The sequence below is a fragment of the Oxyura jamaicensis genome, chromosome Z, assembly GCF_011077185.1.
Source record: "Oxyura jamaicensis isolate SHBP4307 breed ruddy duck chromosome Z, BPBGC_Ojam_1.0, whole genome shotgun sequence".
Taxonomy (NCBI): Eukaryota; Metazoa; Chordata; class Aves; order Anseriformes; family Anatidae; genus Oxyura; species Oxyura jamaicensis.
This window is the reverse complement of record NC_048926.1, coordinates 27,948,163-27,973,468: the sequence shown is the minus strand read 5'-3', so window position 1 is coordinate 27,973,468 and position 25,306 is coordinate 27,948,163. Positions and strand designations below refer to the sequence as shown.

The window sequence follows — 25,306 nt, the reverse complement described above, 5'->3', positions numbered from 1 at the left end:
GTACATCCACAACAAGCTGAATTAATGCATCGTATAACTAATTTGATCATTTTTTGGATCAGATTTTTACATGTTTATAAAAATGACTGAAGTAAAATCACACTAGCCGGAGAGAAATATCATTTAATATCGTTCACATCACAGGGATGTTTTAACCTGTAAAAACGTTAGAGGATTCAAAGTCAAACACCAGTCCTTTGTACCGCCACAGAAATAAACAAGCTCACAAACGACATTAAGACACGTATTTTATCAGCTTGTACTAAGGCCTGCGTTAATTAAACCTGCGTTAATTAGGCTTCCACACACAGACGCGCATGCGCCCAAGCGGGCGGCGCATGCTCACAGTGGGCCGTGACGGGAGGCGGGCGGGTGGCGGCGGCAGCGGCGGCGGAGCGGGGGGGCGGCGGCTCGCGCCGCCTCCGTTGGGCGGGCTGGGAGGGGGCGGCGCGGCCGCCATTAGCCGCGCTGTGATGGAGGACGAGGAGTGCCCGGCCCTGGTGCCCATCGCCGGCGGCGGCTCGGAGGGGCCCGATCCCGGCAGGAGGATCCCCGTGACGATCATCACGGGCTACCTGGGTGAGGACGCAAAGGAAAGTTGTTTTACCAGGCTCCCCTAGTTGAGATTTTTGTGGCATGAAACTCCCCGAGTGTGGTGTTAGAGGTTGCTTAATGATGCCTCGTCCCATGGCACTTAGTGTACAGTCGCTACTGGTGACAAAACTGCTGCTTGGAAGGAGCAATGAGAGGTAGAAGAATACACGCTTATTCTGTTAACGGAGTAAAGATGGATTTTCTAGGAAACGACTGCCCAGCTCGTAAGGGACTTGTAAATTAGTTGGGCACTGGCACTCAGTGGAGAGAAGACTGTTTTTTGGTCTGTTTTAAAGCTGTGATACAATGAGCTAATAGTTCTTTGAAGTCTCCTTCAAATACACTTTCAGGTTAATTTTTACAGTGTTATAACAGAATGCAGGATGTGAGACTGAAAACTTTGATTTCAAAAGAGATTAGATTTGTCTGATGTATGCATGCCCACAGCAGTATTTGCTTTTAATTTGAAAATTTAGGCACTTTTAAAAACACATCAGAAATGATGTTTGTGTTCTAGGTGCTGGGAAAACAACTCTTCTAAACTACATACTGACAGAACAACATAATAAAAAAATTGCAGTGATTCTCAATGAGTTTGGAGAAGGTAGGTACACCTGTAGAAACAAATAATTCTGTACACCTGTAGAAACAAATAAAAAACACCTGTAGAAAAAAATAATTTCTGCCTGTAAAGTATATATAGAATTTCTAGAAATCAAGAACATAAAAGTTTTAAATTCATTGCTGAGGTTATTGTTACGACTCACCCTTGAAAAAGGCAAAAAGTCTTTTGGTTGGTATTAATAGAGAAATACTATGTGCTATTCGGTTTTGTACATCAGTTCAATTCGTTGAAGTCAAGTAAATACATATATTATACTGCTACAAGTGCTGTACCTCCATTTGGCCTACTCGTTCTTAAGCAGATGGAAATTAGAATGAACTGTTGGTGGATAAGCTTTTCTTTCCTATCTCCCTAGTCACTTACAGATCAGAAATTATCTTAGACCAAGAAAACAGGGAGATACACGCATGGTCTCTCTGGTCCTATGACCTTTTTGCTTACATACCTAGGATTTTTAGCTGTCAGGATAGATTTTACATCTGTACAATGGTCGGTGTTGCTTACAGTTTGCATTGTGGTAGTGTTATTTTTCTTTAGTGGTAGTGTTTTTTCTATATGCATGTCACTTCTGGTCAGGGAGCCTAAAATAACATAGCCTTTTCCCTTGCTTTTAGCAAAGTTAATTACAGTTGTGCTATCATGTTTATCCTTTGGGTTTTGGTGTTTGTTGATCCAGTTTGACTTTGTTTTTAAAATTTCTCAGAAAATGGAAAATATTGATTTATGAAGAATATGTTAGAAACAGTCTCAGAAAACGAAATGTAATTTAAGAGTGAAATGTATACCAACGTGAATCTTTCGTATCTCCTTTGCAGGCATTCTTTCACAGATTTTTGGATTCAAATTATAGTACTTCCTCTTTTTCCAGGAAGTGCATTGGAGAAATCCCTGGCCATCAGTCAAGGGGGAGAACTCTATGAAGAATGGCTGGAGCTCAGAAATGGCTGCCTGTGCTGTTCAGTAAAGTAAGGAAGGACTGTTCAGCGAGTTCTCACAGTGGGTTTTTGGGCAATTGAGGAGAGGAGATTGAGGTCTTGATTCATAAAACTGATGGTAGTGTTGATTGTGACCTCTTCTTGTCAGTTAAAACAAGAATTGGAATTTGATAAGTAGAAATGTTTTTTAGAAATGCGTTGGTCTAAACACCAATTGGGTATTGTAGGGTAAAGAGCTCTCAGTCTTCTGTTACTAGTATATGCTGTTAAACAGAAAGGCTGGAACTAGGGCTTAGGTGAACTAATTTCCAGTTTAAATCCTTACTTGGTGTTTTGTACTCTATCTTGATTAACACTTGAATATTTTATTCCTCAGAAAGGGTAGAGGGTGAGCTTGGTGACCTAATGAAATGCGGTATTCTAAATTGTAAATTGATGGTTATGTTGAAAAGTAGTAGTGCATTTGGTTTTGTTATGTTTTGTTGCCATGTTTGTTTGAATGCTGGATTGTTTGTGATAAATTTATAAGAAAGGTGATGTTTTGTTTGTCCAGAAAATTTGAAGAACTGGTCTTATGCCTTACAGTTGGGATAGTAAGGGGAGAACAAAGATCGTATTGTACTGTGTTGAATAGTGGGATATAAAGAATACTGCCATTACTATTTTTTATATACACTGGTTTCTTACGTAAAATACCATATGCTTTGACTTCATCAGCTGAGACTTCCATCTGACACATCTTGATTTTGCTATATGTGATAAAGACAGGAGAACATTGATCAGTCTCCACCCCCCCCCCCTTTCATTTTAAAAGCTCACTTTCCAAATAAAAAAAGTTACACATTCATACAGCCCTGCTTTACAGTTATTTCACTGTTTGAAAATGAATATTCATTTAAATTACCATTGTCATGTCCTTGGGAGTGGGCAAATGGTATTTTCAGACTAAACCAAAACAGAAAACTGCTCTTTACCTGATATTAGAACAGCATCTTGATGACTGAATTTTAAGTGTATACTTTAAGTCCTGACTCAGACCTTTGCTTTGATGATACTGTCACTGTGTTCTGCATCAGAAGATAGAGAAATATGTTTATATAAAACATGCTTATGCATATTTTACTTGTATTCTCTGTTCTCAAGCTTAATTGTTTCTTCTTATAGGGACAATGGTGTGAAGGCTATTGAGAACCTCATGCAAAAGAGAGGAAAATTTGACTATATATTGTTAGAAACAACTGGTTTGGCAGATCCAGGTAGTTCACATTATGTGCGTTTTTCATAACCATTATAATTACCTTGTTCTTGTGAAGTGTTTATTTGCTCACCAGTCAGTTCACCATTCAGAATACATTATAAAGTGGTGAGTCGTCAGTCACATGCTTTGGTTGCTGTATAGACTGAAACTGAACTGGTTTAGGGAATAGGTGCACACACAGGTTGTTTTTTTTTTTTTTTTTTTAAACATTTAACCTTTAGATTGATTATAAAGCTTAACAGAAATCCAGTTAGAATAAATTTCTGTCAAGAAAATAACTGGTAAGGCTTGGAGAAGAGAAGCACATTCTAAATCTGCTAGCTTTCAGTAGTTTTTTTCTGTCTTGCATTTCTCCTTTCCAGGTATACATTAGTATCATCTAGTTTAGTGTTATGTTGTTTGTCATAAGCCTTGTATTCTATGAAGTCATAAAATATACTGCCAACCACGCTAATGCATTAGTTTGGTATGTAGAGGGCAGTAATAGATCTTACAAATTCCTTGTGTGCTGTTTAATGATATTTATTATAAAAAGGTGTTTCAACTGGAGTTCATGTTCGTAATAGCTATCTAAATGATTGTCTCTGAGCCATACCAATTGAAAATGTGTTGTTGATTAAGAGTGAAGGAAATTCTTACAGGTAATTCAGTTGTTTCCCATTTAGTAGATTGACATTTTCCAGCTCAAAGCTAAATAGTTGTCATAGTATTATTTTTTTGAAGGAAAGACTTCGATTTGGCCTCTGTTACTCACAAATCCTATTTGAATCAAATTGGAAAACTATTAAGCTTTTTGGAAAAAATCAATAGATACCAGAAAACCATTAGATCTTGCAGCCTTTGCAATAGCCTGGATGAGTAAGCCCTGTAAACGATTGACCAGTATTTGCTGTTGTTACAGAGTGATGTTTGGAGGACTGCATCTTGTCAGTTCAGGTGGATAGCTCTAGGCATTAGAATAAGTTCAGTTATTGCCGTTTTCTTCTGTGATTTATTTGCTTAGACAGCCTGTCAGTAATGAAGGGTCTGATAATTGAAAAATAAAAATACTTTCACTGCTGTTAGCTTTTTCTGTCCTTCATATTTTGGCACTGATAAATGCTAAATTGGTTTGTTTCATGACAACTTGTGATTTTTTTCATAAATATGCAGCACATCCTACAGTTGCTAGAATCTATTTCACAGGGTCTTTTTAGGAGAAAGCAAGGAGTAGTGTGCTCTTAGGCTATATATATTACACAGGTTCCAGGTCACAAATTTCTAAATTCTTGATAGAATGTGATCACAGTGGACCAAATACTTTTGGATTCTTTTTCTTCTAGGCTTATCAGCTTAGTATGTTCTGTTTTACATTACAAAGAAATATAAATGTAAAAATTACATAATCACAGACTTATTTCAGGTTGGAAAGGATGCTGGGAGGTCTCTAGTCCAACTTCCTGCTCAAAGCAGGGTAAGATAAAAGATCAGATTGCAGGGTATTCAGTCAGAGAATGGGAGTGATAGAACAACTCCAGTCAACCTGTTCTTTGCCTGCCTTTTCATGGTGAAAAAGCATATTTCTGGTATATGTGGTCTGAACCCCTTGTTCCTGTGATCCTGTGCTGAACTCATTTTTGTGTACATGGGATCCCCATGCTGGAAGTACTATCCAGGTATGGTCTTAAACGTTGCTGAATTGAGGAAAATGACCTGCCTCAGCCATGCTCGTGTTCCAATAGCTTAGGATGCTGTTGGCCTTCTTTAATCCCGTGGCATACTGATCGCACAGCTGCTGCTGACCAGGATCCCAAAGGCCATTTCCATAGACCTGCTCCCTAGCCTGTGTTGTTGCAAGGGGCTGGATTTTCTTGAATGTGTGGCTTGACCTTTCTTCTTGCTGAATTTCATCAGGTTTCTATTGCCCTTTCCTTTCTGACTACCCCTCTGAAAGGCACCCCTACCTTTAAGCGTATTGAGTATTCATTTCCCAGTTTGATGTTCTGTGTGAGCTTGGCAGGCATGTCCTCTATTTCCTTCTCTGGACTGCTGCTAAAGAGATAAGAAAAGGACAGATGCCAGGACAGATTGCAATATCCCTGCAATACCCTGCTTCTACAGGCTTCCAAATAGGGTGTGACCAATTAACTGCAGCCTTCACATCTTGATTGTCCCACCAGTTTCGTCTAGTTGTGTTTCTGCTTAGATTGGTAATGCTGCATTGTGGCTACAAGAATGTCTTAGAATACAGCATTGAAAACTTTGCTAGAGTTGAGGTAAATGGCATGCAGTGCACTGCCCTGGTCCACAGATAAATTAACAGAAAAGAAGGCCAGGCATGTCCTTGACAGATTGATCATTCATGATTTACACTGTTAAACCTCCAGTATAATACCTGTCTACAATTTGAACCTACATTAGAGATTTGTTAACCTGATTTATCCTAAAATATTTTAGGCCAGAAGTTTTCCTGTGCAGATCTGAGATAAGGAAAATGTTCTTTTCTGTCTTCAGTCATTCTTGACTTTCTTCATACTTTTGACTTGTGATGTAAGAAGCTGCATAGGACAGTTTTGAAAAGCCAATGAAGGAGAAAAGATCCCTGGGAGGGAGCTAATTGCTCCCAAACGTCCCAATATCATTTTTCTTTAACTGTTTGATCTCTTTAATGACACCCCCCCCCCCCCGTTTTTTTTTTTTTTTACAAAATGATTGCAGAGTGACCTAGAAACAATGGGTGAAGGGGGTACTGCAGAAATCTTTAAAAATGAGGGAGCCATGCAATGAGTACAGTAATGGCACTGAGTTAATACTACTGAGTTAATAAGCTAGTTCAGACAACTTACATACATCTGTGTGGAGTTTTTAAAGCTTTTCTTAGTCATAGCTGTTGATCTGCACACAATTATAATGTAGCAGCTGATAGATAAAACGTGGTTTGGTACTTGACCTCTATGATGCTATCTGAATTTGGAAGAAAAGAATTTTAAATACAGTATTATAAATGTTAATTTTGCAGCTAAATTTACTGTACTTTTCAGGATCTGTGGCCTCCATGTTTTGGGTTGATTCTGAGCTGGGAAGTGACATTTATCTTGACGGTAAGCAGTGCAAGCTTATGTGTCTGTACTTGTGTTTAGTGTGATGTATTCTTTCAGTTTAAGGCAAGATTTCAGAAGATGTTTGAAAGTCATAATCTTGGTTCTCACATCCCCAGTTTAAACAACAGAGATCCATTTTCTTGCTCTGATGCTTGTATACTTGATGAGCTGTTTCAGTTTGCTAAACCCAGCAAAAGTTGTGTATGTTTTGCAGAGGGATCAGATAATGAAAGATCTTGATTTTGATACAAGGGGGAAAAATCAAAAATAAAACACCTCATTAGTTAGATGTTATTAAACATTTTTAGGAGTAATATTACAGCTTCTATTCAGTTTCTATTATTTTTATTCCATGTTTCATTGTTCTTTTTTTTTTCCTGAACCCTTAAGTTAGTAGTATCTGGACTTCCCTGTCTTCTTTTTTTTTTTTTCTTTTGTACTCTTGTTTGCTCTAACATTTGCTGTGTTCCATTAAATATCTGAGTTTACTGTAATACAAACTGTCAGTAGTTAAAGAGCATGTTGAATGTTGTTGTTTTTGGCTAGAAAAAACTTAGATTTTGGATTTAAAAAAAAATCCCCGTGCCAATTTGGTTAGGCTATGAAACAGCCAGCTAGTCAAGGAAGTGTTCAGTTGTGTAGGAAACAGTTTCCTAAGTTTCTGCCAGACAATTGCAGATTCATGGTCACTTAAAATAACTGTATACCTCAGTCAGTGCCCTTAATTTATTTTAATGATCTGTGGAAGTATCTCTCTGCCAATTTGCTTTGGCCTGAAAGGAGAAGGTGAGGCATCCATCTGGTACGAATTTCTCATACCTGGCTCAGTAGACTTTTTTTTTTTTTTTGAAATGTGACAAGTCTAATGTTGAGATGCACTGGAAGCTCTGATGAAAGTATTATGAGCAGTTTTAAGAGTGATGATACCGTCATTTTACTAGTTGTAGAGGAAGCTAACAAATTGTTGAATTATGCTGAAAACGGCTAACAGTTTTACTCCATTTCGATATTTTCTTTTAGGCATTATATCTGTTGTTGATGCAAAGCATGGATTGCAGGTAAGATACTGGCTTTGTACATATTTGAAAAAAAAATGCAACGTTAAAAAAGCTATTGCAATAATGTTCATTTTGACAAATTAATTTTTAACAGTTGCTTTAATTCTTACAACGGATGAAGATACATTTCAGTTACTATAAACAATCATCAGTTATATTTAGTGCTGTATTTTGAATGGGAAAAAGAAAATACCAATACACAAGTAGTTCCCAGGTCCTTACCTGTGAGTGCAGCAACATGTCTGCTAAGTGTTACCAGGTTGCGAGATACTTAGTTCCTTATAGGTTGTGTCATTTCACCCAAGTATCTTGGTTGTATTCCAAATATACTTTTGTGTTATTGTGAAAGTAGTGGGAGAAATTTGGTTTACAGAGCATCATCAGTCCATGTTACCTGAAGGGAGAGGGTTAAGAGTAGAACTCTGGCACTAGTGTGGTAACAAGTGAGTTAAGGCTGTAAACTGGGGAAAGGTGCTAGCATAATCGCAGCTTTGGGGAGGAGAAATTGGAGAGCCTGATAACGAGGCACCCTATCAGATGATAAAAAGATGACTTTGTTATGTGGAAGTAGACAAAAAGACTAGGTATTAGAATAATCTATATAAAATGTAATGGAAAAACAGACCCATAGAACCTACGGACCTATAGAGTGAGGCTGGGTAAGAGCAGAAATTACAGCTAATAAAAATAGTTTACCTTTTTCATTAACAGCTGGTTACAAAAATAATTATTTGTAATTTATGAACTTAAACAGTGATAACTTTGATTAGGTATTGATTTTGTAGGATTCAAAAAGAAAATGGTCATAAGAAAAGATGCCCCTATGATACAAAAATACCATAATGCTTTGCTAGTGTTTTTGGTATCTATTTTATATTTTTAAAATGGCTGCAAGAAACTGAGAAAACTGAAGAAAAAGGGTTAAAAATAAGGAAATGATCCCTCCTTTCTAAGGATTTATTTTGTTCATGCTATTTGGTTTCTTGTTTTAGTTGAGCAGATCTAATAGCTGGCTTAGCAAAAGGGTGCAGACCTATCATTTTACCAATTTATGTTGCTCTAGTATGGTACTTTTGTAGTCTCCTAGCAGCTAGTTTAGACATTAAGACATTGTGTTCTGCATGGTCTTCTGCGGAGGAAATGGTGGAAGAATGAAGGGGAGGGTCTGAGAGCTAGCTTGCCATCATAAAAAGGATCCAATTTTAAAGTAAGATCAACTGTTAGAACAAGTCACAATGTTTTAAATCACTCCACTTGTCAGTTGGGTTCCCTTGTATTGATTTAGATCTGTTTTATTACTTGCAGAAATGTTGTGTTTAACTTTCTCCGTGTGCAATGCTAATTTATTAGCTTGAATCAAATAAGACTTGTGTGGTCCAGGGCTGTACTTAATTTTTAAGAAAAACAAATTTTTGATGTTTAAACTTGTATGTAATACACCAGAAAACAAAACCAAAAATTGAAAAATGCAGCTTTTCTATGTATTATTAACTTTGTGAGCTCAATGAAAACTCTTATATTATTTTTTCATGAAGCCTGTACAATACTGACATCTGCCCAGAATGATATAACTTCAGACTTTTGGTTATATGCCAAGCAAATAACGCCTGCTTTACATTATGCACTCGCCAACTTCTGCGGTTTCTCTGGTTACGAAGCTTGACCTCAGGAGCTTCTTGTGATTCAAAGAATTCTGAAAGCAATACAAGTAGGGAGTTAAGGTAATAGGCAGAAATTTAAGGGTGTCATGCCTCAAAGACCCAACACATAATTAAAAAGACAAATAGTACCTTGTGACCAGTCAGTAAGATTGAAACGGAAGTTACAGTTGGTGTGGGCTGTCACTCTAATAGGATTGTCACCCAACAACCTGAAATACATATATATTTTTTTAAATCAAGGACAAACAATTGGACAAGTTGAAGTGACAATTCTCCACTTTCAGAACTAGACATTTGGGATACTGACACTGTCTTTTTCAGGGCAACAAGTCTGACCATGTTTGATCTGATAGAACCAATCAATACACAGAGGCTTAGAAACGAAGGGTCAGAGGAGAGGTTTCCTTCCAGTCATCTTATGATCTGTTTAGGTTGTGCACAATCAGGAAATAGTTTTTGTTAGTTGTTTTTTTTGTTCGTTTGCTTTTAAAAAAAGCAACCCACTGATAGTACACAATAGTAGAATTCTGACAGTTCCACTTAAACAACAGTTTTCTAAATTCTGTTAATTGACAAATTTCATATGAAAATTAATTCCACTTTCATTTGGTATCCCTCTGTCTTTAAGAAATTGATTTTAAAATCATACTCCTGATACATTTAGAGCTGATGAAGGAATGCACAGGATGATCTTCCCAGATACGTAAGGCATCAGAGGTGCACTCTTAAAAATATGTCATTTTAAAATTTCAACTCTTCCAGGCGTTTGTGATGCTTCTGAGGCATTGCTGCCTTAATGGCAGGGTGTGCTAAAAATGGCTTGTAGCTGAATGTCTGCTGTTAAGAGTATGGAGTCTGTTGCTCTAAATTATTGATGAAAATTTGGTTTTAAGTTGATACACTTTGCACTGCTGATGGAAATGTGGGCGTTTTTTTCTCTTTCACTGATTCTGTGGGAGACATTGTTGGGCACACAAGTGTAGGACAAAGCTGCAGGTGGTGAGACATTGAGCTCCTGCAGCATAAGCAGATGCTGCTTTTTTTGTTGGTGCTGACTAACTGTTTTGCCCAGTTACTGCTTGCATAGGCACACTTGTGATGGGCAGACTTGCCAAGGAGTAGTATATTCATACAAACCCAGAAAGAGATGTGAATTTTTACTATAAATATATAGGTTTTCAAGTTTTTCCAAGTAGTATGCACTCCTGTACTGCAAACCTAACCATTTGTGATGTCATCTTTAACCGTTAGATGACATCACACTCGTTAGAAAAATTACTATACTTTTAAAATTCAAATATTTTTTTCCATGGTTACTATATGTCATGGTGACTTTAGTTTTCAGATTTATCGTGAATTAACTAAATATAAATATTATAGTATAATTTTCCAACTCTTTGGCATTCTAATAAAAAAATACTAAAAAATATTCATTAAAGAAAAGCTTCTCTAATAATGAATATATAAACTTTTTAAAAGTAATTAAAATAACCAAGATGTAGTCTTCCTTATTTCTTGTTGAAAATCATACCTTAGCTGAAATGTTTTTGGCTTACTTTGTGTAAATGAATTTGACCGTTATTTGAACATCCTTAATCCAATTGTCTTAATTTTTGTCTAGCACTTGACAGAGGAGAAACCAGAAGGCCTTGTCAATGAAGCATCTCGGTATGGATATAAAGACTAATTTTTTATTGTTGACAGCAACTGCACTGTATGGAAGGTCTTTTTTTTTTTTTTTTATAAAGCTTTTTGCTTCTTTACTTTTACACCAATCTACATTGATTTAATGAGGTAGAAAATAAAAGTGAGTTCATTTTCCATCCTAACTCTTCTAAAACATGTTTTAAGAGAGATGGAATTTTACATAAAATATGGGGAAATAACCTGTACTGGGGGCAAAAAAGAATGATGTTAGGATCTGTCAGATAGTCAAAGTAGAATGGGAGATAGAGAAATATTTTGTTTATTAAATGTGGAGCCACAAAGTGAATAAAAATAATTGTAGTAATACCAGTCCTCATAAAACAGGGACTCAAATATGACTTTATGAAGAGTACATGCAAGAGAATTAGGTTCATAAATCACCAAACACTTTGGAGTAGATGTCTTTTTTAACCTTTCTACATCAAGCCTTTGTAGCTTAGTAGACTCCAATTCTGTTAAGGGAGAGAAGTTACACAAAGGTGAAGTCAGTAGTATTGTAGCTATCGTCCATGGTGTTCTTGTTCAATTAATGCTTGCCCTTCTTTACTAACAGTATAATACTTTTATGTTCACGTGGGAGAGATGTTGCTTCTGCCTTACAGAAATAATTTGTTTGTTCAAGTGTCTTTTTTTTCTTAATATATAGGCAGGTTGCATTAGCTGATCTTATAATCATCAATAAAACAGATTTGGTTTCAGGGGAAGAATTGAATAAAGTCAGAACATCTGTCAGGTATGAAACTTTTGGTGTAACTGTAATGCTATACTGGATCAAATGTTATTTTTCTATGTAACCACAGTTAGTCCTTGCTCTTAATACATAAATTAGATCTCATGATTATTCTGATACATCATTTAGTAAGGAGCGGAAAAGAGGCTGCAAAAGAGACTTTTGAAGACATGTCCAGTACATTTATGAGCTTCCACAGTCTTAATAGCTTGCCTACATCTGATAGACCTGATATTATCTGCTAAGGGAAGGCCTTTGTCCTAAGTGTCTACTTTCTTTTATTTTGGGGCAGTTGTTCCCATTTTTTTGAGTTAACCATTTGTAGGAGGGGGAGAATCTGTTAGTAGATATGTGTTCATTAGCAAATACAAAGGGTTATAGAAGATATTCCAAATAATTGTCTTGGGTGTAAAAGAACCAGTGGTTTGAACTGAATGAGCAATCAAAGGCTTGTACCATCTTTCTCAATAAACCGATAAACAAAATATTAAAATGGAGAAATACCTTGCTACTTTATTAATGGTTCCTCTAAAAAAAAAAAGGTAAAAATGTGTTTCAGTATGTATCAGGAGGAGTCTTGCATAAGAAAACACTATATTCACTAATTTTGTTGTTAGAACTTGTGAAGTTCAATCTTACTTAAGGCTTTACTTTTGTGACTTTTTTGTATCTTTTGGGATACCTATGGGATTGTTCAATTTGTTAATAATGGCACTGGGGTTGTTGTGGTGCTCTATCTTGTGCTTCTTTACATGGTCAAATTGTTCAATTTGTCTCTTACAATTGCTTTTACACTTACGCTTTTTTCTATTTTATTTTAGGTCAATAAATGGATTTGTCAAAATTATAGAGACGCAGAGATCAAGGTATTAGATTGGCCAGTATTAGTAGGTACCAAATTCTGTTTCATAGACGTTATTTTAGCAAAACCTGCATTTTGGTCTAAGTGTAGTATGAATGTAACTTTTAATTATTAAAATAGCTTTTTAGTAGTGCTGTTACTTAGGGAATAATAGCAGTTGGAAAGTTTCTGAGAAATGCTAATGCAGACGTAGTTTACTGGCCTCAGTATATTCCAAAAATGTAGCATATTTTTAAGGGAGTGTTACAGGCAGGAATTCAGTTATTCTCGTATCTTGTGACCCAGATCTTGTATATAGAGTAACTTGTGAGGCCCAGTTGTTTCTGAGGTAAATGTTGATCACAAATTTTACAATATCCACGTTTGAGTATCTTATTTTTGAGATCTCTGTATTATTCACAATTTACATGACCTCTATGCAGTGACATTTCTTCATCTAATGTATAAATATACTTTAAGTATAGCATAAGTGTAGCATCTGGGTAAAGAACACTGAGGCCCCACCTGAAGAGCTGCATTCAGGTCTGAGCTCGCCAGCACAAGAAGGACATGGATGTGTCAGAACGAGTCCAGAGGAGGGCCATAGAGCTGATCAGAGGGCTGGAGCACCTCTCCTGTGAAGAAAGACCAAGAACTGGGGATGTTCAGCCTGCAGATGAGAAGGCTCCGGGGACACCTCACAGCAGTTTTTCAGTACTTAAAATGGGCTTAGAAAAAAGATGGAGAACATCCCTAGAGGTGTTCAAGGCCAGGCTGGATGGGGCTTTGAACAACCTGGTCTAGAGGGAGGTGCCCCTGCCCATGGCAGGGAGTGTTGGAACTGGGTGATCTTTAAGGTCCCTTCCGTGATTCTATATTAAAAGATTGAAAGATATTAGCATCTTCCTTAAGATTAAGAGCAAGTGTAAAATTGCTGTGAAGTGATGGAGTTGCAGAGATGCAATAGTAGCATTTCCCTTTTCTCCTGTTTAGTAAGCATTTCAGAACATTATATTGATTTTTAAAATTCTGGATTTCATCTTAGGAGGAATGGGAAATTTTGTGTGTGGCAACGAGTGGGGATATAAATTAGGGCTTAGGAAAGAAGTCTTCATGAAAAAAGACTTGTAATAGATTGTTCAAGCTGAAATCAAAGAAGGGACAACTTGAGAGTTTTAGTGAAAATAGTGATATTGAGAAAGCAGATAAAGAGTTCCATGTTCTTTTGCTGCAAGGCAGAGAACATAAATCATCAACAGAATTCTTTGTGTTTTGGGGTAGGAAGAAAGCTCTTACACAATTTATGCAGGATATCACTATTAATGTGCATCGGTCTAACTGCCTGAAGGAGATGATTACAAGTTTGGGGCCAAGATTTTTGTAATGTGCCAAAAAAAAAAAAATCTATAGTGGATAACAATTTTGAAGAGCATACTAAATTTACTGCTTTGAGGCTAGAATTAATATCTGTCTGTGGAGGGTTAGGGAAATCCTATGTGTGAGGTGTAATGTTCACATCTGTACTTTCTGAGAGTATTTGATGCCAACCAATGTTAGAGAGATTATATTAAGTGGACCTCAGGTACAATCCTCAGTGATAACTGTTATTTTACCAATAAATATTCTTCAGTGAGTGATACATTTTAGAAGTGAAATAGGCACCAAACTAATTTATTATCATGTTATTTGAAAACATTTTTCTTTAATTAGGGTTTTTGTCTCTCAAAATCCAACATGTAAAAACAATTCATTGTGTTTCTATAAATCAAATATGAGTTTTCAGAGGACTGCTGAGAACAAACTGTTGGCACTGAAGCTGGTCTTGAACTTAATAGAGGGTTTGTTCTGCGTTTTACACTACAAACCTTTCATCTTAGATACGGCTTTGTAAAGTTACTGTTGGATATAAAAGTTTCATAATAATACTGGCTACACTCTAGAAGTCTCTTTAATGTCTTGTCTGTAAATGTATTCCTTGTCTTCAGCCACATTAAATATGTTTATAAAGCTGTCAGTTGCTATTAGCAGTGAAAGCTTTGTTACAAATCAAATGAGTATATTTCTTTTATAAAACAAAATATTTTTATGCAGGTGTTCCACATAGCTATTCTTACAAGTAAATATGATCAGTGCTGCCTATTTCAATTATGTTTTTTCATCAGTCTTAGCTTCAGATATTAGAGCTGAAATTCTTCATAGTAACATTTGCATCATAGCATATTTCTAGTGATTATTTCAGCAGATGCAGCTTGGTTGTTCTGTTGAATGAAGCTGTTCCACCTCGTTCCACCAGTATTTGAAAAATAAAATTAAACTATGGCCATTTCTGAGAAGAAGTCGCAGCATCCCATGTTCTCAGACAAGGTCTCTAGATAGAGTAACTTTTAAATAACTCTGTTTCTAGGTGTATGGCTTTTATGTTCTCCTGAAATCCACTCTCTGAAAATGACAGCCTTTAAGTACTTATGGTTTTCTAGTCTGGAGAACTCAGTGGCCAAGCAATGTGGATTTTTCTCAGCCAGCTCATGTCCGGGGCTGCAAATGCTGAAGTTGCTGCTTCGGTCACACAGTGGTACATGCCAGATACACTTGCACTGAGAAGTCTAAAAAGTAGATATAGACACTTATTTTTAATAAAGCTCCAGGAATCCAGCAGAGAAGGGGCTAGTCAGTGGTTTGATGAAGGGGAATGAATATACTTAGCTCAAGTTGTAAACTTAAAAACTTCAGCTCTCTTCACTGTGTGTCAGTATAGCTGCATGTATTTCAGCAGTATTTTGTGTATCTGCCAGTTTTTTAGTGCAAATGCGTGTTGAAGAATTATATTAGTAAATATTAAGGGTGCAGAATAATTGCAGGAAGAACTTCAAGATTCCTTTTCTTGTATAGGAACTTTACATTATTCAGGCATCCATTATGAGGGATTTTATATTTCTGGAAATTCTTTCTTGACCTTTATTTTTTTAAACTATATTGTTCAAAGTTCTGTTTTTGTGCTTACATATGACTGTAACTAAAAGCTGCTTTTTGCTCTAGTAGAGAACGCCAACCACCGAAGTCCAAAATTAAGGCTAGCTGGTTGTGTTTGGTGGCATTAGAATAATAGGCCAAAAAGCAAGCAAACAAACAAACCATAAGCAGCTAATTCATTGAAATATGTAAAATCTTTAAATGCAGTAAAAATACAAAGCTTTCTTTTTTTTTTTTCCTTCCCTTGTGTAGAGTTGATCTCTCCAATGTGTTGGACCTGCATGCATTTGACAGTCTATCTGGAATAAGGTATGGCAAGAATTTCACTGTCTTTTGTCAGAAATAATGTTCATTGTAATGTTCATAGGCATGACAGACAAACGCTAGCAAAGTCTACATCGGAGTTTCTGGTACAAATTCTAGTTCAGTCAGTTGTATAACATTCTCACTGTATAAATAATAGTTTTTTTTCCATTAGACATGCACGCAACAAAAGTTTTTTTTTAAGGTTTTAAATTTTGCTTGAATACTACCACTAATAAATCAGATTTTGATTTTTTTTCTGACTTCTAAGTTTCTCTTAAAACTTACAGGATTTTGAAAAATTTTCTCACTTCACATCATGAAGAACTGGAGACCTTCTTAGTTTTCACAGAAAACCAAGAGGGACAGAAGTTCTATAGCATTCTAAGCTGCTGCAAATGCTATATAATGTGTTCCTGGTTCCCCAAAATCACCAGGTTCTTTAATGTTGAAGAGAGGACCAATTTTAAATTAGAAGACACATTGTGCAGTAGGAGTGAGCTGTTCACTGGAGTTGAATAGAAGCTGTCATGTAGTATTTCACTTAATGTTATAGTACTGATTTCATTCTCACAGTCAATAGTTTTGTACTTTGTTTCTCCTAAAGTACTTTCAATAACTAATGTCCACTACGTGGACAGATTCTAGTTAGTTTTCCCTGCTTGCACTAATGATGCAACCTCCTACTTTTGCTCATACACAAAGGAGTATCAACATTGTTATTTGACATATAAATGTTTAAAATAAGCATACTGTTAATTCTTACTATAATCTGTGTTTATATTTTAAACAAACAAGGAATTGTAGTATTCAGGCACGTTTCAGATTGGTGAATGCCTTGAGTGATAATTTAATACTTAAGTTTATTTTTAAAAATTATTCTCTATCACTGACAGTAATAAACATCCCTCTGATACCAGCAGTTTTTTATTTTCTTTTATAAAAATACAAAAGTATAAAATGTGCTGGTGTGCTAGTGAGCGTAATTTAAAATAGGTATTTTGATTGTTTATTCATGAGCTTTATTTTCTGAAGAACCAAAAAAGGAAGGAGAAAAGCATTACATTGAACTCTATCACTATTAAGACACCCTGATGATTACCTTGGCTAAACAGTGTATTTGCATGTGAACTTTTTGAACCTTCTAAATCTTATTCTTGCCAATTTAGAAATTTCACATACTTCCTTTGTCCGCTTTCATCAAATTGCCAAAAATCTTTGTCATCCTGCTGTGACTGAAGTGTATTTTAGTTTTGCTCTGCAATACTGAAGAGTTTGTGTAAACTTTGAAATAATGACATTACATCCATGCTATTCAAATGTGACATTTAATTTTACTTATTTTCAGTTTGCAGAAAAAGCTTGAGCATGTGAAGACAACACACGCGCATTTAGATAAGGTAACTACCAAAGACACTGCTTCAGTCTGTAAGAAAATTGTTCAGGATAATTGCAACCATTGCATGCTAATTATCTTTTTCAGAAAGTTTCAGTTAGGTAGTAGAATGCCTTAATATCTCTGGAACATTACATCGAATGTCTACTGCAGTGTACTTTGTAGATAACATTCTAAATGTATATAGTAATTTACCCTATCAAAAATAGCTTAGAGTTACACAGTTACAGGCAGTCACATCACTTATTCATGTATGTTGGAGATGGTTATTGAAACAGACAAACAACACTACTCTTCAATATTTGCAGAATTGAGTGATTAATTTATAGCTGATCTCTGTCCTGTAGGGTTTGTGTCCAAATAGTCTATGTATGTACTTTGCATTTCTTGAAGCTTTATTAAAACTTAACTAGGAGGTTAAGGAGGTGTATATTCCTGTTCTGAGTGCTATCCATTGCTTTCACAAAGAATAGCAACAGTTTGACTTGTAACAGTCAAGTAGATCTTACCCTAAACTAGCTGTAAATTTTACAAGTATGTGCATGCTAGAAATTAGGAACAATTAAGATATTTTTAGTTTGTCGAACTCTAAACTGTTTTGTTTTTCCAAATCTGTGACCCAATGTGTATTTATGTCAGCGCAGAATCTTCTGTGCCTGTGTGTAATAAAATGATGCTTGCATAATGCAGCTGTAAAACGCACTTCTGCCTTCATGGCTTTTGTTTATATGCAGAGCAAATAAAGTATTCTTTGTGGTTTGCAAATCGAATTTCTAACACAGGCTCCAGGAAGAAGGATCTGGTCTGTCATCCCTACAGAATACAAACAGTTTTGGGCTAAATGCTGCTTTCAAGCATCTGTTTTATCCTTGATATACAGGTTTTACTAGTAAAGCTCCCTATTCATTTTCTTTCTTTGGTTTCTTTTTGGTTTTCCAGCTGCTGTAATCAGTCTTTTTTCTTGTTTTGTTTTGCTTAGAAGCTTGTCAAAAGCAAAACTTTTTTTTTTTTTTTTTAAAAAAAGGAACTATAGAGTTTATTGCCAGGCAACAAAAGCCTACTGATTTGAGTACTGGGAAAAACAAAAAAACAACAACAACAAAAAAACAAACTTCAAAACAGTTACACAAATGCTTAAATGAATACCTCTTTCTTTGCCCTTCTGTCCCTCAGCTTGCCCTATTTTTTTTCAGTGGGTTACACTTAGTCCATGCAAGTTGACCCAGCAATGCAATGACTGGCATAAGAGGCTGGGGGTGTTTGTTCAATGACACTTCTGTCCCTCAGTGTTCTGTGGTGCTACTGCCCTCTGGTTCACCCAAGTGCCACAGTCCCTGTGGAGTTCCCTTGTGCTGTGGGTAAACCACAGGCTGCAATCCCTCAGGAGTATGCCATGCCTCCTCCAAAGAATCTGCTGTCCCACATGACTGGAGTTGTCTCTCTCTGTTTTAACAGGGTGCCATATACTTCTCTCAATGGTTGAAGATTTAGTGGGATTATTTTTTATTTTTATTTTTCACTGTTGTACAGTTTCAAAGCTGACTGGAACAGGTCCTGAGAGACACCAGGCAGCTGATGGCCTCCTCCTACATACCAGTGCAGCCTCCTGCTACACAAATCTTGTAAGCTTACAAGTATTAGAAACGCTTGTGTAAGAGCTCTGTGAGCATACATTGCTTATATGACCCACCCCTTATATCATCAGAAACTGAGTTTATACCTACATCATATTTCACCTGGTGCCTCTAAGAATCAGAGCATAGGTATAAAAATGTAACAGTCTGAATAAAAAACTCCTCTGCATACACCTTCATCTGGATTGTGGGGTTAGCACCGTAACAGTTTGCTTATTTCCACTGTAGACTTTACCCTTTTTCCCTCTGGTGTATGTTACAGAGATTAGTATTGCGTACTGCAAGGTTTAGGCCCTATTTCTGTAAAACACCAAACCGAGACAGTCAACTGTTTAGTTTATTCACCATACCTTAGTATATGAGTAAATACTCAAACAAAACCCTTAAAAGGTACAAACAAAGAATAACGTCACTACTGGATATCCAGTATATCTGAGTCTAGCAGCTGTAGTTTCATCCAGGACCCAAAATGTGTGGTCAACAATGTTTATTTGATACAGCATGGGCATTTCCCCACTAGAGGAGTAAAATTATATATCCTATGACTTACATTTCCCAGAGTTTGCTCCACATCCTGTAACCACTCTGAGCACAGATCTTTCTCCTCAGCTTGCAATTACTTAACTTAGATATATAGATCTTTGAAGGACTTTATGCCACCTCTAAGTCACAGTTCGTAGGGTGGGAGCAGGGAGGTTTTTCACCCCCTCCTGTCACTTTCGCTACTGCAGTTTTGTCATGCTTGGCTGTGAGGCTGATCTCACACCTGCATGCTCCTCATAATATGATGCTGTAGGTCACTCAAGTGCCTATATAGGATGTCCCACTGTTTTATCAAGTGGTAGGTAATACTAGAGGGTCAAGAGTGACAGTGTCTAGATGTCAGAACTCTGGGACCATGGCTTCAGTGATGACACCTTTTCAGGGTCCTTTACCCCTGTCCTGTAAAGTCAAGTGGTAGTCCAAGCAACTGCAGACAAATTGCCACTTCTGCCCAGTCCCTTGACAGAGGTCATGTTTGTGTGTTCGGAAGGATTGAGCTCAACATATCCCTCCCATCAGTTAGAGAATCATACAATGGTTTCGGTTGGAAGGGACCTTAAAGATCACCTAGTTCCAACCCCCCTGCCATGAGCAGGGACACCTCCCACCAGACCAGGTTGCCCAAAGCCCCATCCAGCCTTGAACATCTCCAGGGATGGGGCATCCACAGCTTCTCTGGGCACCCTGTTCCAGGGCTTATTCCCCAACCTGTTCTCCAACTACTGCTGGGGACTTTTACTTAATACTGTGTTAGTCAGTAAAAAGTTACTGATACCTTGTTTGGAGCAAAAGAAATACATGGGTGATTAAACACCTATCCTCTCTGTTGCCGAGTGTGAAATTTTCTTACCTTCCCAGTAGGTTTTTGAGTCTGTCAACATTTGAGAATTGGAGATATGGCATTGTAGCTTTCTGCTGTTTTTTTTTTTGCCTAAATTTTTTTTTCACTGCTCAGTTCCTTGGTATGCCTGCTCCATGGGTCACCCACGACCCCAGTCTATGTACAGGTACCCTGCTCTGTGGAACAGTGATGGGACACTAACGTCTTCAAGGTATCCCCAGTCTGGTGCACTTCACCCACTTACAACAGCTCTCTAATGGGCTGGACAAAAAAAAAACAAAAAACTTTTATGCAGTAGATGAGAAAAACGTGCTGTCTTTTTAGAAAGTTGTTATGTTTGAATTCAATTTTCAAGTTAAAATGCAATACATACAATACCTGTAGTTTTCCTTTTGAACTGCAAGTCTTGACTGTGAAATTGATAGTCTCTAAAACATGAAAGATGGTAATATTTTTCTCTTGGAACTAAAGATTAAATATAAAAACAGTTTCTTGCTTAAGTATAATTATGATCTGAATCTTAAATTCATAGGTTTTTGTTTAATAAAAACTTACGTTCGTCTTAACAGTGTTCAGTTATTGTAATAATAGTCTTAAGTAAAGTAGAAGACTTCCTGAATGCTGCAATTTTCACAGTATACTTGTATCATTATGGAGATTTGCTGGTTTTGTAGTGTGGAGCCATTCAACCAGCATAAAACAGAATTCATTGTTGTTATCCCTGTTCTGTTCAACAACCACAGTGTTAAGATAGCTGGTGAGACAAATGAGGCATAAATGAGAGCAGAACACTTCTCTCACAATAGGCTATAGGTCCCTGTTGGATGATAAAGTGTGTTTATTGACTTCACATGGAAGGTCAACGGAAACAATACTGCACTATGCACAAAGCAGTGCACTGATCTATCTTGTTTTGAAATTGCTTGAAGTGTGTTAGTGCTTGGATGTTTTGGTGAGATTTCTTGGGCATTGGATAAACACGTAGATTTGCTGCTTGTTGCTTTTATTTATTTTTGTTAAATTGAACTAGCAATCTTCTAAAAGTACTAATTTGAAAGATTTTTAGGTTGTACAGAAAACATTCTCTGTGTGCTTGTATGCCATTGAAAGGTTGTACTTGCAAAAATACACTGAGATATGATTTCCTTTATTTTTGAACAAAATGTAAATCCCAAACGGCATTCTTACTGTCATCTTCTGTTACAATAACTGCTTCTGAGTGGTAGTTTGTGGTTGTGTAGGAATAAAACTTCAGACATCTTTATTTCTGGAATCTATTCCTACATAGTTTATTTGTAAAAAGGTTTTTATGAAAGGAAAGTACTCACAGATTAAATGTACATTGATAATTTTTCGTACAATAGAATTGTGATGAGAAGCAGAAATGACAAAGATTAATAGGCCAAGAAAATAGCATTTTTAAACTTAGTTATAAGATTGAGCTTACTAACCTTTAAGCATTAAAATTGTTAGGCTTTCTTTGAGAACTAACATAACCTACAGCAAAGAGTTTTGCCATAGAATATGATGGTATTAGCCTGTCCAGAGTGTCAGTTATGGCCCCAATGTACACACCCAAATAGAACCAAAAAATCCAGCATATTAGGGCAAAACAGAAATACTTTGTTGTAATTTGGGATGGAGTAGTAGTTAGTTGCTTTCTTTTCTGTAAGGCCAAGTTATAAAGAATGCTAACTTTCAAAATTAATGTATTGAAATATGCTGTTATGCTGTTCAGCAAAAACAACTTGGTCTTTCCATTTGCAGGGTATAATGACAGTAACATTTGAAGTTCTAGGCGATATAAAAGAAGAAAACCTGAATCTCTTTATACAGGTAAATAATACATCACTGTCAACTGAACAGACATTGTGGCTTTTTATAGAAAGTCATCCCATGCAGTTCTGTTCATGAAAACATTTTTCCTCTTTATAGAATCTTCTGTGGGAGAAGAATGTGAAAGATAAGACTGGGCATGCCATGGATGTTATAAGACTGAAGGTTAGTCTGAAATGACCAACTTACTTGTTTTGTCCTTTCCCTCTCTTACATTTAAAATACACTGTCAGTTACCGAGCTATCAAAGGCGCTCGCTACTGGAGCAGAGCAGACAAAAGGAGAATAGTGATCTGTCATTGTTCCGCGTGGAGACAGCTTGTTCTCTGCTGGCCAGTGGAACAACTCAAAAGGAGATAGCTGACAGAGCAGCAAACATTGATCCTACTTGCTGTGAACTCAAAGGGAAGGCATGCAGTCCCAAACATCCCCAACACAAAAGTGTGGCAGGACTAATGAGCAGGACATAACAAAGCCAGTCCTTCATTTTTCACCTGCTTTGCTCCGAAAGGTTTCTTCCATCTCGCATAAAAGTCTCCTTATCTAGGGTTGTAACTATAGGTTGCTATCTGTCGTTATAGTTATTGACATAATATGCAGAAGTTGAATTCAGGATAACAAAGCAGCACAATACTAGTTGTGGTCTACACTTAAAAACTTTTTATGATATGTCAAACCGCAGTTTTAAAGATGAGACCCATACATACGTGTATTCGTCTTCATGAACACTTCATATGTGAGTCTGTTGCATGGTTTTGAGGTGAACATAGGTGACATTTTAGGATATATTTTCATTTTCCTTAAACCAATGCACTATCATTAAAAAGTAAAAAGTTTGTAATTTAGTAAGGTTTGAGAAATAGAAGAAAATATGCTCTGGTTTGTTTTCTGAGAATACTTGTGTGTCGTGGATAGCAACATAATTATTTTTACTTTATTGGAAGAAAGGTTGTATTCTTTGATCTTTCAGCATCAAAACTGAAGATTCTTGTCTTCCCCCTCCTAAAAAATAGAAGAAACTAGCCACTGATGCATTTTAACCTGTCTGAAAACAGTACTGCTGTGCACAAGTATGCTTTTGTTGTACTGAGTATTGGAATCAAAGTAATTGTTCAGGAGATCTGAAGCAAATAACATACTGTGTGCTCATCCTCAGTCATAGACAAATACACCAAAGCAAACCCAAGCTAATTATAGAATGGGTTCCAAAGTTTATTGCTTTTATATTTATATTTTGCCTGCAATGATAATCCTTTTGGCAGTGATAGTCGTAGAATTCCAACTAGTTTGTCAGATGCAAATCTTTTTTTCATGAAATATACTTAGCTCAATATTTTTTTACTTCTTTAGGGAAGCGTAGAAGTGTTTGACAGAATGTGTGCCACTAGAATATTTTACAAACTTTTACACAAAGTGATGAAAGCTCTTTTAAAGCAACTTCTAGAATGTGGGCTAATGGGCTCAGTCTGACAGTAATCCATTCTAATTCCATTGCTAAATCCATTTTACCTCACAAATGTTTGTTCTTTCTCCAGTATCCAGAGGTTCTTTTTGAGAATAGTGTAAATGCTAAGCATGAGAGCTTAATCAGAATTAACTCAACATTTTTGCTCATTTTACATCGTCTTTGACTGGCAATCAGTCTTTTGTAGGAACATATATTTAAAGCGGCATGGTAGGAGATGACGTTTTCTTTTACTCAAACACAGTAGGTAACTGTCGAAAGTAGAGTATGTCAGAGCGTAATTGTTAGTTTTCAACTGACTAAAAAGTTATGAAAACAGATGTTACAAGAGGTGACCATACTGCATTGTTATTTGGATTAACTGGTGCGTAGGTTACAGAAATCCTTTTCCCTGTTTGCTTACTTTCAAAGCTGTTTTTCCATCCCTTAAGTATTTCCTCTTTAGAGGTTTGTTTATATACCCTAACAGTTATTTTTCTGATAAGGGACTGGTATCTATTCAAGGCAAATCTCATCAAGTGATAGTCCAAGGTGTCCATGAGCTCTATGATCTGGAGGAGACTACAGTAGAATGGAAGGAAGATGAAAAGAGAACAAATAGACTGGTTTTAATAGGTAAGAATAAATTATGAATTTCTTTGAGTAACTTTAAGGAGCTGTTTCTTTCAGCAGACAGTCCTGGGACCTGTCCAGTAAAAAGCAACCAGCCTTAACTAGCCAGAATAGCAGCAGTGAAGATGTTCAGTATAACCTTCACTCCAAGGTTTATACCTGAAGACCCTGGATTTTTTGTTGCAGCTGAGGATAATCTGTGTTATCCTTTTTAGTGAAATAAAATAACATAATAAGTATTCATAAATTATATAGGCCTATCTAAGATTATTTTGAAAATACTTAAGTATAAACGTGTTGATGAGGACGTTTTGATTATTAGAGCACATTCAGTAGTGGTGAGGAAGGTGATTATAGTAATTAAAGTGTACAAAATATGATTTGTTTCTGAAAAGCTTGTTACACTGGGGTTGCATGTTTCTTATTTCTGCCTAAATACTGTGTTTGCAAAGTGTTTTTTTGACCAAAAAACCTCCTAATTTTGTTCTTTTCCATGTACTGCTTGAAATCTGTTGCTGTATGTAAAATGTAAGTTAAGTTTGTTTCCAGCAGCTTAATTTTAACAAAGTTCTATTTTCACTCATTGATACAGTATTTTCTTTGTTGAGAAGACTTGTAGGTTCATGCATGGCTTTTGGTAATACATTATAAAATACAAATAGCTAGCCTTTTTTCTCTTTACAGGTAGGCACTTGGATAAGGAGATCATCAAAGAAGTATTCGTAGCCACTGTGACAGAGAAACACGGAAACAGTTGACATCAGTCTATAAACAAGTTGAAAAGTCTCTGCTTAACCTTTTATGATGAAAAAGACTGAATGACATGCAGTGTAGTTGTTTTGTCTTCCTGTTGCAGTTTACAGAAGAGTTGAACTCTGAAGTTCTCCTGACAATTCCAGCTCACCTACTGCTTAAAGATTAGCTGCTATGGTCTAGAATCAAACACAAAGAATTCTAGCATTTTGGATTTGGCCTAAGTTACATTAGTAACATTTAGATTTGAGAAATAAAGATGCGCAAAGGACTTTATTATGCCGTATGTGAAAAGAAGCCATAAATTCCAATATGCATGTAGTAAACTTGTTTGAAACGTAGTCCTTTCTTCTGCTAATTGTCTTTTAGTACTGGAAATTAAGTAGTACTGATTTTTACCAGTCATGTAATTACAGTAAAAAGTATTTAATGTTTAGTATTAAACTCTCTTGCATAACTTTCTA

At 36.4% G+C, this 25,306-nt stretch overlaps 1 protein-coding gene and 1 long non-coding RNA gene across 2 annotated transcripts; one reads left to right on the top strand and one right to left on the bottom strand.

Moving 5' to 3' along the window:
* The first annotated feature begins 414 nt into the window (after window positions 1-414).
* Window positions 415-25,306, top strand: LOC118155689 (COBW domain-containing protein 1-like). Its single transcript, XM_035309089.1, has 15 exons — window positions 415-579; window positions 1,112-1,198; window positions 2,088-2,184; window positions 3,319-3,410; window positions 6,433-6,492; window positions 7,513-7,550; window positions 10,833-10,879; window positions 11,565-11,651; window positions 12,470-12,514; window positions 15,712-15,768; window positions 17,111-17,162; window positions 21,944-22,012; window positions 22,112-22,177; window positions 23,963-24,092; window positions 24,774-25,306. The coding sequence occupies exons 1-15, from the start codon at window positions 474-476 to the stop codon at window positions 24,845-24,847; spliced, it is 1,107 nt and encodes a 368-aa protein (XP_035164980.1). The 5' UTR covers window positions 415-473; the 3' UTR covers window positions 24,848-25,306.
* LOC118155697 lies at window positions 2,928-13,233 on the bottom strand. The gene is made up of 3 exons (XR_004745973.1): window positions 13,076-13,233; window positions 5,541-5,546; window positions 2,928-2,938 (listed from the first exon to the last, which is right to left on the bottom strand). It is a non-coding gene; the product is annotated as an uncharacterized LOC118155697 (long non-coding RNA).

Coding starts and splice junctions, on each gene's coding strand:
- LOC118155689 (XM_035309089.1), top strand. CDS start 474: ATGGAGGACGAGGAGTGCCCGGCCCTGGTGCCCATCGCCGGCGGCGGC. Junction 2,185..3,318: donor TGCCTGTGCTGTTCAGTAAA/GTAAGGAAGGAC, acceptor TTCTTCTTATAG/GGACAATGGTGTGAAGGCTA. Junction 6,493..7,512: donor AAGTGACATTTATCTTGACG/GTAAGCAGTGCA, acceptor ATTTTCTTTTAG/GCATTATATCTGTTGTTGAT.